Genomic DNA, 16769 nt, shown 5'->3' with positions numbered 1-16769 from the left:
AGCACCACAACAAGATAAAGGAGAATAATCCAATTGAAAACTGGGCACAGGATATGAACAGACACTTCACCAAGGACCCTTATTTTTAATAAATTGGGGGCAGGTGGAGGAACCTTGTGTGAGGGTTTTGCCTCCCACAGCCTAAATCTCTGCCCATTCAGATGCCTCTGTTGCAAATACATGTGTGGCTTACTGATCGTTACAGAGGAGCCGGTGTCAGCCAGCAGCAGAGGCTGCCCTGTGGCCACATCCCTTCACGGTTCACTGCTGAACCACACCACCTTCCCTTGTCATCTCTGCAGACCTCCCTAGGTAGGGCCTAGCCACTAGAGGGAAAGGGATATGTCCTGAAAGCTTGAGGCAGTCATTCCAATGGTGATTTTCATTCTCTGCGGAAATGTAGAAGCCTTTATTTAGGAACTTGTTGGTTGCACCAGGAGAGATTGTTTATGTGTATGTTTTCAGTTATAATTTTAATTAAGTCTTCCTATTAATGTTCCCTCTTTCCTTGCCAGTCCGTTTGATTTAAACCTGTAAAGACCAAGTATGACACTGGTGTGTCCACTTGTGACTTCTGATTGTCATGCCTTCCACGAGCTTACAAATCATCACCACCTTAATTAACAGAAAACATGTTTTTCTGTTTATGTCTGAGAGGTGCTCACTCGTTTTTTGTCAGCAGGCCTTTTCCTTGGGGTCCTCCACCTTTCCAACCAGTTACTGGTTCTGCAGCTTTTGGGTTTTGTTTAAGCCCTGTACCTTTTGAAGGAAGAAGGTACATCCCTGACTCCTTGGTTTGACTCACACCCTAGTGGGTCAAAGCTGCTTTCATTCATTCCTACATGTCAGAAGGTGAAGTGGACAGTGTGGATTCTAACCTGGAAAACACCCAGGTTCTCAGCCTTTGGGAAGAGAACTTCTCTGGCTGAAGAGCAGCATGCAGAGAGGCAGTAGCTTACCTTGATCATTTCCAAGTTGCTGTCTCACCAGGTTGGTTTGGAGCCATTTATACAGGAAGGTAAAGCCTTTCTTCTTTTTGAGAGAGGGCAGCAAATTGTTGGATCTGATTCAGAGGAATGTGAGAATAACTTGCAAGGGAAATTTTCATTTGAGGGAAAAAACCAAGGTGTTTGGCTCAGACAGTAGAAAGATAGTTTCTGAGCTAATATTTTTTGTTTTTAGGAGAGAGGAGCTATTTCGATTCTCTTGCTCACAGGATTTAGCAGCAGGGTGATCCAGAGTAAAAGACGCTTCTGTAAAACAGGAGACTGTTGCACTGCAATCTCAGAGGTGCACGGTTCAAATCCACCAAATGCGTTGCTGGAGAAGGAGGGACAATCTCCTCTTGTACCAGTCAGATCCGATTTGACGGTACACACACACACGAAAAATAGTAAAATAAAATAAAAACAAAAAAAAAACACCAGGAGACTGTTTAGTGAGCCCCGATGTTACTGTCATCTGGTCCGGTTTCTAGCCCACCTTCTCCTTGCTGCTTATGCAGAGGGGCACCAGGAACACCTGCTCTGAGAATTTATGTTGAGCGTGGAGGATACAGGTGGCCTTCAAGTAAAAACCAGTGACAATTTGGAGAAACAATGTTTTTATTATTACCTCAGTTTTAGATTTGTATAATTATATATATTTAAACACAGATACACTAGGTTAGGCAGTACTGGTGACCTAATGGTAAGAAGCTGCACTGCAGTCTCAAAGGAATATGATTTGAATCCCAGCTGATCCTTGGAGAAAGTATGGGTGGTCTCCCCCAGTGTCTCTGAAAACCCACTGGAGGGTCAGCAAGGAGTCGACTCCATCGCAACAGCATACATCAATACTAGGATAATGAGATGTAGTTTAAACTGGTTGGAATACAGGGATATAAGTACATATTTCCTAAAGCTCCTATTATTATGAGCACATAAATGTTTATAATTAGAAAAAGCAAACTTTTTGATTGAAAGTTCACTAATAAGTCTAGAAAACAGTTGTGTTGTTAACATTGCTAATGACAGGAACAGTTAAGAGTTGACTGATTTTTTTAATATTTTTTTTATTGGGAAAAACATATTGGGGGTACAAGGAGGTGAGGGTTGGGGGCAGAAGGGTGAGGATGGGCCAGGATGCAGTTGCAGAGCTGCACAGTTTAGTCGGTGGGGGGAGCAGGTGAAGGAAATGATGAGGGTCCAGTGGGGACCAGATGCTACAGAGGAATGACAAGCATTTTCCAATAGTAATTAAACCAACTGTCTTATTGATTTGGGAATTGGATGCCGACTCTCTGGCTTCTTCATGCTGAACAGGGGCGTAGATATAAAGGGGGGAAGGGAGGACGCTTATCACCTTACTGGTGGTCTTGGGTTACAGCTGCTTGCCTTCTTGCTCCTGAGGGCCACGACGGTTCACCCCGAGCCGGGGGCCAAGCGCAGCCTGCCAAGAGTTGACTAATTTAAAAACACACCATTTGCTGCAGGGCTTCAAATCTCTTTGAACCATTTCATTCATGTCCAGTGTCACAAATTAGAACAGACCCAAATGTGTAAAATGGGAGTGTACTGGAATAGGAAAGTTACAGGTTAGAGCCTGCAATGGGAGAATCAGAAGAGATGTCTTGTGCCCATCTTTGAACTGGACACCGTTGTTTCTGACTCTGCACTTGGGAGATTTTATTGCTGTCTGTTCTGCATGCGACCCTTGTTTTCTCAGTGGGAGATTATGTCCCGTTCTGGTTTTCATCCCTGTATTTGGGTCCTGCTTCGTACTCCAGAACAACTAGAACGTCATAGGATAGTGACTTCTCACCCTAGACTCAGGAGAGCATCCACCAGAATTCATCAAGACTGAAGAGCCCAAAGCTTGAAAAATTGTTGGGTTCAGCGTAGAGCCATCTTGAGTGCTGGCCAGCTATGTTGCATGTGTGAGCATGTTGCAGTGTGTTCATCTACATGTGAGTAACCTGGCACTGACTGTCCGCTTTGCCCATTCCTGTCCAGATTGTTTCAGCGGTGCAGTACTGCCACCAGAAGCACATTGTTCACAGAGACCTCAAGGTGAGGAGCTGGGTGGGCACAGACCATCGGTGGGATTGAGGAGGAAAAGACTCAGTGTTGTAACAGTGGTATCCTAAAGCAAAAGTGGTTTATTAATGAGAAGTGTTTTATGTCTTAGTTACTGTAGTTGGCTCTTGATCTGTGCTGGAAATCCTCACCACACACGGAACTGCGGGGCCTCCAGAACACACCTTCACTGCACAGTGCGCGGGATGCTCTCTGGTCCCGCCAGAACCGTTCTTCACGGCAGTCAGTACCCTGCACGCAGGAGGCCTCAGACCTCACTGCCTCTGCACCGTCCTTTCTGCCTCTCTTCTGGTGACTGGGAAGGGGCCTCTGTCTCCCTTGTTCCGGGTCTCCTCCTCCTCTCTCCTGTCCCTCCACTCCCTCAGCAAGCAGCTTTGCCTGCATTTCTGCACTCCCCTGCATCGACTCAAGCCTTTACCCTCTTCTCCAGACACACTCCTGCCCTTCCAGGCCCTTCACCCTCACAGCACTGATTCTGCTCCCCACTCTCTCTCATTGTCCTCTGCACCCACCCCTGGGTCTTCACATCCACTCAGTACTTCAGTGACCACCTCTGTGCAATAGCTAGGACCCAGGACCGGACTGACTGACTCAGGGCCTCTTCACACTGGCACTCTTCAGACACCTGCATCCTTCCTCGAGGTCAGATGTTTCTTTATCCCCTCAGCCTCCCTCCTAGTCAGCTGTCCAGGCACCATGCCCTCCTGCTTTCTGAGTATTTCTCCAGCCTGGTCATTCTGTCCTCTTTGCCACTCCTTCATCCTTCACTTGGTACCTTGGCAGCTGCTTGGCTGGCCTCTCGTGTAGTGGTCAGGATGGTAGTAAAACATAAATAAGAATTCCTTTCCCTGCTCCAGCCTTGCGTGGGTGTGAGCACTCGGACTTCCCTGCCCTTCAGGAGTCAGCCATGGCCTCCTCTGACCTGCTTTCTGTTTCTCTCCCTTCCCCGTTGCCTCACTGCCTCACGCAGACATCTCTCTCTGCTCTGGGTTTTCCCGGTTCTTCCTGAAATGCCCTCCATCCAGCCCACTCACTGTGGTTAGCTATGCTTTCTGGTCCATTAAGCAAGGACTTAGAGTCCGTTCTCTCCAGTGCCTTCTGGAACCTTCATTGCTAGTCCCACAGCTGTCTTGTTCACCATTTTTATCTCCAGACATTGTTATAACTCAGGCTGTAAGTAGCCACATAGTATGTACTTGTTGAAATAAATGAACGTGACTACTTTGTATGGTGATGGTTTTATGATCACTCCTTACCAGGCACAGCCATTTTGCAGCTAGTTAGCCATTGCTAGGACATGTGACTCTCTTCAGTGAGTCAAGTAGCTATTATATTTAAAAAGCTGTGTGTTATATTTGTTTTTGTTTTTTGACATTTTTTTTTATTAGTGTGTGTGTGTACCATCAAATTGGAACTGACTGGTACAGGAGGAGATTGCCCCTCCTTCTCCAGCAGAGCATCTGTAAAAAGCTGTCTGTTATTTTTAATTGAAAGAGATCTCAAATTTGCCTTGATTGTGGAACACTGAATGTTTAAATTTGTGCTCGGATTAATTTTATCTCCTTGTCCTTTTCCCTGGGAAGAATGCTTTCTCATATTATTCATGGAGTTCTATAAACTTAAGATCATTACAGAAAACTTTTATGAAATGCCTAATACTATCACCATTCCAATTATACTTTGGTTAAATTTTATTTTGTCTTGATGTTTTCCCTCTAGGCTGAAAATCTATTGTTAGATGCTGATATGAACATTAAAATAGCAGACTTTGGTTTTAGCAATGAATTTACTGTTGGCAGTAAACTGGACACGTTCTGCGGCAGTCCTCCATATGCAGCCCCAGAGCTCTTCCAGGGCAAGAAATACGACGGGCCCGAGGTGGACGTGTGGAGCCTGGGCGTCATTCTCTACACGCTAGTCAGTGGGTCACTTCCTTTCGATGGACAGAACCTAAAGGTACAGGAAGCCATTGCATCCATGGTCTTCAGAATTGAAGAGGACCTTATCAAAGAATATGGGTTAATGTTTGTAACTTGATCTCAAATAGTATGGGCTTTCAGTGAGTAAGATGTTTTGGTTGGTTTTGTTTATAACCTAGAAGTTGATTGACTAGTGTCTTTCCTCTCTGCCCTCCTTCCCTGAAAGGAACTGAGAGAAAGAGTACTAAGAGGGAAGTACAGAATCCCTTTCTACATGTCCACAGACTGTGAAAACCTTCTCAAGCGTTTCCTGGTGCTAAACCCAGTCAGACGTGGCACTCTAGAGGTAATCACCCCGCAGAGAACGTGGCCCAGTTGGGAGGAGCTTTAAAACATGCTTAGAGCTTGTTTTCTGAGACATAGACTCTTTTCCTGGGGCTTTAAAAGTAGTGTTCATATTCTCAAAGCAGGAATTAAGATGCTAAGTTGTGTTTCACCTTTGAACCACATAACCAATGAAAAATTGAAAACCAGTTTTTCTGCCTATTGATGTGATCTGTACAAATTCCTTTAGACTCCATATTCTCCTTTCCAGCAAATCATGAAGGACAGGTGGATCAATGCGGGGCACGAGGAAGATGAATTGAGACCATTCATAGAACCAGCACTAGACATCTCAGACCAGAAGAGAATAGGTAAGTGCCCATGCCTGTGCGTGGCCCTGCCAGGGGTGGGCTCTGCCAAGAAGTGGCTCTGCCACCAGACCAGGCTGCGCAAGCTCCTTGGTGAGTCTTCATTGGCACCTTCTCTGCCGTTTCCTGTAAACCTCCAGTAACTCAAAGTTAAACTGCTGATTTGTGTTTTACTATGTGTCAGGTCAAATAAGAGAAATTCTTTTACCCTGAGACATGTGATTTCTTACCCAAAGAAAACACACAACCTGTTCTCCCTTTTTTCTAGACATTATGGTGGGAATGGGATATTCACAAGAAGAAATTCAGGAATCTCTTAGTAAAATGAAATACGATGAGATCACAGCTACGTATTTGTTGTTGGGAAGAAAGTCTTCAGAGGTAAGAGTAATCAGAGGAAATGCTCAAATGTTTCTGTCATAAACTGCTAGTTTCTAGAAACTGTCCTCTTAGTTTCTGTTTTTTAAATATATATAACATGAAACGTGTTCGCTATAGCACTTTTAACTTTACTGTAAATAGTATGTCTTAAGTTCTGTGACCATTATGAACACGTGTTTTTAAGGCTGCTGGTGGCTGTCATCTCGAACTTGGCTTTCCCTCATAAGTTAATGTATATCACTACATGTTATGGAAAGTAGCCCATTTTATGATATCTGAGAAAGCAATGAAAGAAGGTCACAGTAAGGTCCTGTTTAGACCTGTAATTTTGTTCAGTGCACATCTTTGTGAATGAATTGATGTTAGCAGAAGTTGCAAGACTAGTGTCCTAATGAACCGTTGGGGTTCGTGTTGTGGTTTGCTCTTGTTTTTCTCACTCTCTTAGCTGGATGCTAGTGACTCCAGTTCTAGCAGCACTCTCTCACTTGCTAAGGTTAGGCCGAGCAGTGACCTCCACAGCAACACGGGCCAGTCTCCTCACCACAAGGTGCAGAGAAGTACCTCCTCAAGCCACAAGCAGAGGCGGTATAGTGACCACGGTAAGTCCGTGCGCCAGGAGCTGGCCTTGTCTCCCTCCTGGCCGTCCACTCACTCGAACGTCAGGCCCTTGGCCATGACTTCCCTGGGAAGCCTGCACACTTTCCTACCAAGTCTTTTCTTTATCAGTGGCAGCCACGCCGACTGCCCTGCAGGACCCCTGCTTCTCTTGCAGCTCTGTTCACTTTCCTCCCCAACTCAGTGTCGTGTCAACCTCCTGTAGCAGCTCTGTCCAGCACATCTGTCTGCCGTGACAGAGCATGTGCTGCATCTCTGCTGTCCAGTAAGGAGAGCTGTTAACCCATGTGGCTACAGGGCACTTGAACTAAGGAATTTCTTTTTTCCTTGACAGCAGAATGTGTTTCTAAGCACGGTCGTCAATATAAAAGTGTGCGGCAGTGTGTTAATTGAAATTAGTCTCATTTCTGCACACACCCACCCACCTGTCTGTCAGCATGTTGTACTGTAGGTGGCTTGGGGATTGCTGTGATGGTGTAATTAGTGCCATTGGAATGTCAGACACCACCATATTCGATGGGTCTCCAGTAAGCTTTCAAACTGAGAGAGAAGAGGGGGAAAAAGTCCTGGAGAACTGCTTCTGGAAGAGTTGGTCCAGAAAATATAGTATCCTGGAAAGCAACGGGCCATTGTCACCGTTATCAGATATGATAGCACAAGATGAGCCCCTGAGATCTGAAGCCACTGCAAAGACAACGCAGGAGGAGCTGCCTTCTCAAAGCAGAGTGTACTTGATTTAACACACATAGAGTCAAAAACTCTCAGGACCTTCATTTACCTAATGTGACCTCACTCAAAATGAGACGGTCATAAACGTCCATTAATACTTGTAACATGAAAGGTACAAACTATGAATCAAAGAAAACTGGAAATTGTAAATATTAAAAAGGACCATTTCAGATCAACAGTATCCCAGACAATAGCTGAAAATTACTGGTATTGGCCATTTTGAATCCGTCAGATGACCTACTATAGCAGAAATGACAAACTGAAGGGTTCCAGTGTCCCGTTCATTGATCTGTGCTGCCGTGTGATGCTGTGGGGACAAGATAATACCCATGTCTACAGACAGTGACATGCTGTGTGGCTGTGCCGCATCGGGGCCTTGAAAAGACCTTACTATGGAGATGAGAGCAGTTACTGCCTTCCAGAGGTCAGAGAGGTTGGGCTCCAAGAGCAGTGGCCATGACTGGGCTGCCTGCCCTGACAGCTGGGGACACAGGTGCACAGGCATGATGCAGTTGTGCAGAAGTGAATGCACACGAGAAGTAGATGGGGGCACATGATTGGGTTGTGAACAGCCGGTCGGTGCAAGTACTGGTGAGGGTGCTGTCTCTGGAGCCCCTTCAGTATCGCAGGCCTGGAGAGATTTGGTATTAATACAGATCACAGGAGGAGGGACAGTCTCTTGTGCCGCTAACTGCCTCTGAAAACCCTCTGGAGAGACAGTTGTGGATCAGTTCTGACTCAACAGCAAGCAGCAGCAATACAAATCATAAACGTTTCATAACAAGTCAATAGTCATCTGACAGTTAAAGTGTAGTTCTTATGATAGTGACAAGACATTCACACTAATGGTAATTTCATCCTCTAACTTACTGCCATCAAGTCAAAACCGACTCACAGCTAAGCCTCCAGCAGGTTTGTGAGAGACTTGAAATCTCATGAGAGATGACTCCTTCCCCCAACCCCCAATTCTCCCATGGGAGCCCCGCAAGGGTCCGAGCCGCCACAGAGGAGCCCTTCAGTTAGTGGCTGGCTCCCTCTGGACTATACCACCACTTGGCTAATGGTTTGGTTTATGTATTCAGATTGTCCATTCAAAACATTACCTTCTTTCCTCCCATAAATAAAATTAAGCCTTTGTTTCTTTTTCATCTAGTTCTCAATAGAATCCTCTCTCCTGTCTCCACCTTTTTGTGGGCCTGAAATATTAAAAATTCTTCCACTTCGGAATCATTATTGAGCACTTGTTGTTCTGTTAAGGTTGCCATGGACTTGGCACGTCCTCTCGCAGGTCAGCGCTCCCATGCTGCTGGGACCGTAGTGAGGGCAAGACCACCCTCAGAGGCTCCTGTGGAGTGGGCTCAGTGCAGGCCCTGCTTCCTTTCCACAGTCAGCTCTGCGTCCTGTATTTGTAGATCCTGTTCCAAGTAGAATGTTTTCCCTCTCTGCTCCTGAAAACACATAAAATGCTTAGAGACCTATCAGCTTCTTAGAAGATTTTTTTAAGAAGTGTAAACTGAAGCGTAAGGACATGGTCTAAAAAATCTGTATTGCTCTATTCAGAGGTGAATGCATCTCTTAGACAAAAAAATAAAAAGACTGTTCTGCTCCAGTGTGGGAAGCAGACACTCGGCTCGGCCTTGAACATATTTGGGGGAGTCGTGTGGCTAGTGGCTCCCTTTGCTGTGTTGCCAGAGGTAGAAGGTCAGTGGTGGGGAATCGTGAGGAAAGAGTAGTGTGTCAGGGAATAATGAGTAAATAGTCTCTGGGTCGGGATATTATCTACTTTTTTATGAGCTCTTAAAGTGTTTCCTTTGACAAGGTAGAGTACAATGCTGTCTCTGAATTGTAAAAAGTAAACTTTATTTTAGCTGGACCAGCTATTCCTTCTGCTGTGGCGTATCCGAAGAGGAGTCAGACCAGCACAGACAGTGACCTCAAAGAAGACGGGGTTCCTGCCCGGAAGTCGAGCAGCAGCACCGTTGGAGGAAAGGGCATCGCCCCAGCCAGCCCCATGCTCGGCACTGCCAGCAACCCCAACAAGGCGGCCATCCCCGAGCGCAGGAAGAGCTCCACGGTGCCCAGTGTGAGTGCAGGCTAGCTACCTGGCCTTGGCTGCCATGGCCCTTCCCCATGGGACCCTCCTGAGCCCAGTGGCTCCGGTAGGGAGGTAGCCCTGGCTGCTGCTGCTGCCTCATGATCTCCTCTTGAGCTGGTCCTGCGTCCTCTGCCTTCTGACATCTGTTGAGCCCTAGGTGTGTCAGGCACTGAGGGAGAGTCCAACAGAGGAGTGAGATGAAGTTCACAGAAGGTGACTGAGGACCATCTGGGCAAAATGCTATAAAGGGGAGTGTGACCTGAACCCTAAAAGGACTGATTCCCAGCAGCTTTGGTGGCATCTTTCTCACAGCCCAGGGCAGTGCTCAATGTTTTTCTCGGTCCCCGCAGACCTGCTGCTTAATCCTACTGGAGTGCAGGTCCTCACACAGGTAAAGAATGAGGTCATTACCTAAGGTGACACTGCTGACCTGCATCCTTCTCTTTAACTGCATCTCCCCACACACAGGTGGTGCAGGTGGTCTTCTGGGCCGCGGGGTTGAAGCCAGCCCTTAGCTCACCCTCCAGATGATCCGGCTGTAAATTGCACAGAACTTGGCCCATCTCTCTTTCAGAACAGCCGTTTGCCTTTGGGTTGACAGCACAACTCCTTGCCAGTAAACCACCAGAGTTCCCCTCAGGCACAGATAGTCCCTAAGTAGTTCAGTGAGTTGAATTGAATATGTTGAGCTTTCTAAAACTTCTCACATACTGGTGTGTGCCTTCTGACCCAGCATGAGCTGCTGGAGAAGTCCCTTCTCCACTTCTGTGGTTCCACCTTTCCCTCTTGGCACCTCACCTCATGAGAGCCCACCCCGTTATCCATCAATAACGTGGATTGTTTAGAAAGAAAGAACCCTTAGCTACATGATTGTGGTTTGGCAAGTGGATCTTCAGTGAGTCTGTGGGACCTGCTTCTCCATGTAGGTGTCCATTGTCATGGCTTAGAGCCTGCTTTCATCTGATGACATGCCTTCATTGTTCCTGTTCCTTGCTGCTGCTTTGCTCTGACTCAGTTACTATTTTGTTGATTATCACAGTCTCGGTTTTTAACGTCTCAGTGCCATAGCCACTTGTGTTTTCATTCCCGGGGAGGGCAGTAGAGGGGCTGCCGCGAGCCCTTTGCTCTTCTGCCGCTGTCTTCACAGCACCACCAGCACGCCCCTTGCTGTGTTTGAGTCAGACATGTGCTGGCCAGCTGCTGCTGCCGTGTCCTTCAGAAGGAGCTCACTGTCCTTCAGAGGCTCTTCCTAGTGTCTGTTAGCAGCCACGAGCGCTCACCCACCGACTGGTTTTCTTTAAACTTCATGTTTATGTTTAGGTAAATAAGTTATGTAATAGTCATTGTACTGTATCTAATCAGTAGTGTTAGGCCCTCAAATGTTAGGAAAACTAAAATGATCTGAAACGATTACTCTTGGCCTGGATTTTGACACTAATAAGTTAGGTTTAGAATGACTACAGTTTTTCTAAGACAGATCCTCTCTGTGTTTGACAGAGTACCACAGCATCTGGTGGCATGACAAGGAGGAACACTTATGTCTGTAGTGAGAGAACCTCTGCTCATCGTCACTCTGTCGTTCAGAACGGCAAAGAAAACAGGTAGGAAACCTTACGTGTCTGCTTTTCTCCAAATGAAGTGGGAGCTTCTCAACTTTACCATTGAAATTCAGATAATAGCAGTAAGTATTCTCTAAAGGTAAACTAGTGCCGGATGCTGGCACGTGGCTGGGGAGTTCTGGCGGCACAGTTGGTGGGGATTGTGCTGCTGACCTAAAGGTCATCCTCTCTGGTGGTTCGAGTCCCCCAGCAGCTGAGCAAGAGAACGGTGGACTGTCTGCTTCATGCAGTTCAGAGCCTCCTGCAGAGCCGCTGGAGGCCCACCTGCATGAGTCACTTCCAGCTCGATGGCAGTGAGTTTGTTTTGCGTATGTAGCTGGATGCCAGGACTCCAGACTCCCCCATTCTCTGATGCTTGAACATGTTGGTTAAACCCCAGGGGTGTGCTGGAAATTGTTGGTGTTCCCATGCCCCCTGGTCCCCAGGAGGCCATTATTGAGCAGTATCTGGAGCTAGGGGAGAGGTCCACCAAGGCAGGGAGCACAGCTGGGCCCACATGGTCCTTACGAAATGGAATCAACTCTAAGTGACCAGTTTGTTAGCAGTTTGGAAGATTTTGTTAGAACAGTATGCCATTTGAGTGTGTTTTCCCAGTTTAAGTTCCATTTCGCCCTTCTCTGCTGTATGAACTATGAAAAATTACTTTATAGAGTAATGAATCACTGGTGAGCAGGCTACAGTGTGGCGAGCAGGCATTTTGGGTGCAGTTTTCTGAATGGTGGTGTCTGGTTGAGGGGCAGGCATATGTACGAAGAGCATGACTTCAAGTGAGTGGAGACAGTTTGCAAATGCCTCTCTTGGGCTACACTGTTAGGGAGTAAGCAGAGGCGGTGAGGTCCAGAGCAGAAGGCAGACTTGGTTTGGGAGAGACAGGAAAAGGAGTAAGCTGGTTGGTGGCGTGGTTCCGTCTGTGTAGATTAGATTTCCCACCATGGCAGGCGTTCTCTCGTCCTTTGTCTTTTGGAACGTGATGGCAAAACTAGACCCACCGTGGGAGAGGGACAGGGAGGAAAATGTGCAACAATGAATGAATGGAAATCCAAGTTCTCTACAAACTTTCATTAAAATCTCAATAAATTAAAGAGAAAGTATGGGGGGCGGGGGGACCAGACCCACAGCTGCCAGAAAGAGTCAGGAAAAGCAGAGAGCCCCAGAAAAGAGGCCCTTGAGTCATTCACACCCACTTGCTCTCTGTTCCTGGGCCACCGACTGCGCCAGGCACGATCCTATGTCCCCATTCAAGTTGTTTCTTTTCCGCTGACAGTGACCTTCAGAAGTCAAGCTGTACGATTTCTTTTTCCTTTCAGTCCTGTTAGTCGAGGAGCCATTTAATCCCTGGCTGGTGTGGCAGGCCAGGCAGAGGCCTCTTCCTTCACCCAACTGCTTCCCACCCCTCAGACTGCCAAGAGTTGAAGAGTAGGTGGGGGTTCCTCAGGTGCAGTTCTGATGGTCATGCTGTGGGTTTTTAGAAAGATCCACTTGCCTGTCTACTCTTTTCTGACCGAAGAGCATGCTCCTTTATTGACAAATTGTTGGTTTCACCTCAGTTCTCATGTTCCCACTGCCTTCTGACTCCTAGCAGGCCTCCACTGGGTTTCTGAGTTGCTGACTCTATGGGACTTGCCCCCTTTTTTCCTTCCCCTGATGTGCTCGTCCTGCTGGCCTTTCCCAGCACCAGTCCCACACGGAACACAGTATGCCACCCGGGCTCCTGAATTTATTAGGAGTATGTAATACATACAGTGTTTCAGCATGTAACTTACTGATAGTATTATCATGCCAACTCCCAAAGACAAAAGAATAGGTTTATAAAGATAATGATAGAAAAGGGCAATAATATTAAAAAATTTTTTCTAAAATACTCCAATTCTGTCATCACTTATTTACAACGGAGTCATTGGAATGGAGCCTGCCTGTTCAGTAAATCAAGGACTGACTTCCCACCACGTTCTCTGGGCTGTGACCCTGAGGATCAGACACAGGCTGCATGCACCTTCAACAGACCAGGAGCACGTGCTTGTGGTCCTGCCCCGAGCACAGTGTGTAGCTCAGAGCTGCACCAGGGCATACCCATTGCCATCTCTCTTGCAGTTACTTTTTCTCAGGTTGTATCATTGATTGTAATAAGTATATTTTCTTTTATTAGTGTCATACTTCTGATTTATCTTTTTACAGTGGAAAAAAATTGCATTAATCTTCTGTAGAGGAAAAGTGTGTTTGTAAGTGCCATCAGGTTGACTCTTACCTCACAGTGACCCTGTGTAGGCAGAACCCAGCCGGGCCCGACCCTGTGCACCCTCGCTGTTTGTGCTGAGCTTCAGCCTCTTGCTGCATCACTCGGTCCATCTCATTGAGTCTCCCTCCCTCTCACTGATGCTCTGCTTGATCAAGCCTCATGTGCTCCTCCTAGGACTCGTGCTTCTATCTCAGAGTATGGAAGATGAAGTGTCACCCTCCTTGCTTTGAAGGAGCACTCTGGCTGCACTTCCTCCAAGACAGATTTGTTTGGTTTTTGATAGTCTGTAATAGATTCTGTATTCTTCACCCACACCACAATTCTTTAAACTTTTCATATGCATATATGTTGTTGTTGTTGTTATGTGCCGTCGAGTCGCTTGTGACTCATAGCGACTCTATGCAAAACAGCCCTAAACTCCACTCTGTCCGTGCCAATCGCACTGTCTCCGACACTCCCATCCCAATTATCCCAATCACTGAATCAATCCACCTCATAGAGGGCCTTCCTCTCCTGCACCGTCCCTCCACCCTCCCAAGCATGATGTCCCTCTCTAAGGACTGGTCTCTCCTCACAACATGTCCAAAGTATGTTAGACGGAGCCTCAGAATCCTTGCCTCCGAGGAGCCACCCGGTTTAACCGTTTCCAGGACAAATCTGTTTGTTTTCCTAGCAGTCCATGGTATTCTCAGTACTCTTCTCCAGCACCACAGCTCAAAGGCATCAATTCTCCTTCTATCCTCCTTTGTCATTGTCCAACTCTCTGATGCATAACAGGTGATTGCGAAGACCATGGCCTGTATCAGGCACACCTTAGTCTCCAGAGAGACACCATTGCTCTTCAGTACCTTGGAGAGGTCCCTAACAGCAGACTTTCCCATTGCAATGCGCCTTTTAATTTCCTGGCTGCTGGTGCCAAGACTGTTGACTGTGGACCCAGGCAAACTAAAGCTGTGTACAATCTCAATCTCTTCACCATCCATCCTGATGCTGCCAATTGGTCCAGTGGTGAGAATCTTTGTCTTCTTGACATTGAGCCTCAATCTGTATTGTAGGCTGAAGTCCTTGACACTCTGCAGCAGGCGCTTCAGGTCCTCCTCAGTTTCAGCAAGCAGGGTTGTGTCATCCGCATAACGCAGGTTGTTGATAAATCGTCCACCAATCTTGACCCCACATTTCTCCTCATAGAGCCCAGCCTCCCGGATAATCTGTTCTGCATATAGGTTGAAAAGGTATGGAGATAGGATGCATCCCTGGCATACGCCCTTCCCAATTTTGAACCATGCAGTGTTCCCTTGCTCTGTTCTGACGACTGCCTCCTGGTCCAAGTATAAGTTTCGCATTAGAACGATCAAGTGTTCTGGGATTCCCATTCTTCTCAGAGTCAGCCACAGTTTGTTATGATCTACACAGTCAAATGCCTTTGCATAGTCAGTGAAACACAGATAGACATTCCTCTGGTATTCCCTGCTTTCAGCCAAGATCCATCTAACATCAGCTACAATATCCCTAGTACCACGACCCCTTCTAAACCCAGCCTGGACTTCTGGTAGTTCTCTGTTGATGTGCTGTTCCAGTCGTTTTTGGATAATCTTCAGTAAAATCTTGCTTGCATGTGAAATCAGTGAGATTGTTCTGTAGTTTCCACATTCTGTTGGGTCACCTTTCTTTGGGATAGGAACAAATATCGATCTCTTCCAGTCAGTTGGCCAAGTGGTCGTTCTCCAGATTTCTTGGCACAACTTGGTGAGCACGTCCATGGCAGCATCTGTTAAATGAAATATGTCAATTGGTATACCATCTATTCCTGGAGCCTTATTTTTTGCCATTTCCTTCAAAGCAGCCTGAACTACTTCTTTCATCACCATAGGCTCTTGCTCATATGTTGTTTCATGAAATTCTTCTGTGTCTTCCAATTCTTTTCAATACAGTGACTCAGTATATTCCTTCCATCTTCTTTTAATAACTTCCTGGATCGTGACTTAAATCAGGCACACCTTACTCTTTAAACTGATATTTTTCCTCTTTAGTACTTTAAATATGTCCTTGGGAAGAGGTTTGTCCATTATAAAATGTAATTTAAGGTTTTTTCCTAATTATGATTTGAGTGAAAGCCTAAAAAGAAAAGTGGTTTTTCAATGAGGCATTTGTGTGTGTACGCACTCGTGCACAAATCCGATCTGACTGGTACAGGACAAGATAGCCCCTCCTTCTCCAGCAAAGCATCTGGTGGATTTGAACCACGTACCTCTGGGATTGCAGGGCAGTTTCTTGACAGTAGGCCACCAGAGCTCCCTCAATGAGACATTCTTCCACATTTTATTTTGTAATATTAATTACAATACCCACAATATAACTTGACCCTGCCTGCTTCCTCCCTGTCATTCTCATCTCTGTTAAGACTCTGGACTATCCTTAGGCAAATGCTGCCTTTTTGATCTTGCATGGTTAGTTATTTAAAAGAGTAACTGCCGGGGAGCTCTGGTGGCCTAGTGGCAAGAAGCTGCAACTACAATCCCAAGAGGTGCATGGTTCGAATCCACCAGATGCTCTGCCGGGGAAGGAGGGGCAATCTCCTCCTGTACCAGTCAGATCTGATTTGACGGTACACACACACAAAATAATAAAATTTTTAAAAAAAGAGTAATTGCCTCCATGGTGTTAATATTTTATAGATGTTTATTGAAGATCCAAGTAAAATGAGATTGTTGACAATCTCCATCCTTTCTCCTTCTTATCATAATGTTGTTTATTAAGTTGTGAGGGAGTTGTTTTCTTTATCTTGGAGCTGTAATTCATACTGAAGGCAATAATCCTGCTGCTAATCAGTAAGTACTTCAAGTCGTCTTCACTTTGAACAAGCAGGATTGCTTCTTTCTGTATCAGGTCGTTGATCAGTCTTCCTCCAGTCCTAGCCTGATGCCACTTTCTTCCTCATATTGTTTGATAATTCCCACATTCTGTTGTAGCACCGTTTTGGGGATGGGCATGAATAGGGATCTGTTCTCGTCACTTGTCTCCCAGATGTCTTAGCAAAGAGGAGCAAGCACACTGTTAGCCGAAGGTCTGGTCCAACACAAGGACGTCAGAAAAGAGGCTGAGTAGGAGCGTCAGATGTGAAGCAATTGTACTTAGAATATGCTCAACAAAGACAGCTTTCATTATTATTATTGTTATGTGCCGTCAAGTTACCTGTGACCCATAGCAACCCTATGTACAACAGCTCTGACCCCTGCCCTGTTCTGAGCCACTCTCACTAATTTCAACACACCAACCCACATTGCCCCAGTTACTGTATCAATCCATTTCATACAGGGTCTTCTTCTGTATTGTCCCTCCACCCGTCGGAGCATGATGTCCTTCTCCAAGGACCAATCTCTCCTGGCCATATGCCCAAAGAATGTGA

General features: G+C 46.3%; 1 protein-coding gene across 3 annotated transcripts in view; it reads left to right on the top strand.

Annotated features, from left to right (window-relative positions):
* Nucleotides 1-16769, top strand: part of MARK3 (MAP/microtubule affinity-regulating kinase 3) — a 91741-nt gene that overhangs the window by 61716 nt on the left and 13256 nt on the right. For all 3 annotated transcript variants that reach the window (XM_006879054.1, XM_006879053.1, XM_006879055.1), the window contains exons 6-13: nt 2994-3050; nt 4797-5033; nt 5223-5342; nt 5592-5691; nt 5957-6069; nt 6515-6668; nt 9282-9496; nt 11006-11109. In XM_006879054.1, the coding sequence (XP_006879116.1) occupies nt 2994-3050; nt 4797-5033; nt 5223-5342; nt 5592-5691; nt 5957-6069; nt 6515-6668; nt 9282-9496; nt 11006-11109 (1100 nt within the window). The remainder of the gene's footprint in view (nt 1-2993; nt 3051-4796; nt 5034-5222; nt 5343-5591; nt 5692-5956; nt 6070-6514; nt 6669-9281; nt 9497-11005; nt 11110-16769) is intronic.

Source organism: Elephantulus edwardii, unplaced genomic scaffold (genome assembly GCF_000299155.1).
Source record: "Elephantulus edwardii isolate Elephantulus edwardi_28Jun2011 unplaced genomic scaffold, EleEdw1.0 scaffold00002, whole genome shotgun sequence".
Lineage (NCBI taxonomy): Eukaryota > Metazoa > Chordata > Mammalia > Macroscelidea > Macroscelididae > Elephantulus > Elephantulus edwardii.
Note: the sequence above shows the minus strand (reverse complement) of the source record. Positions and strands in the feature narration are given on the sequence as shown.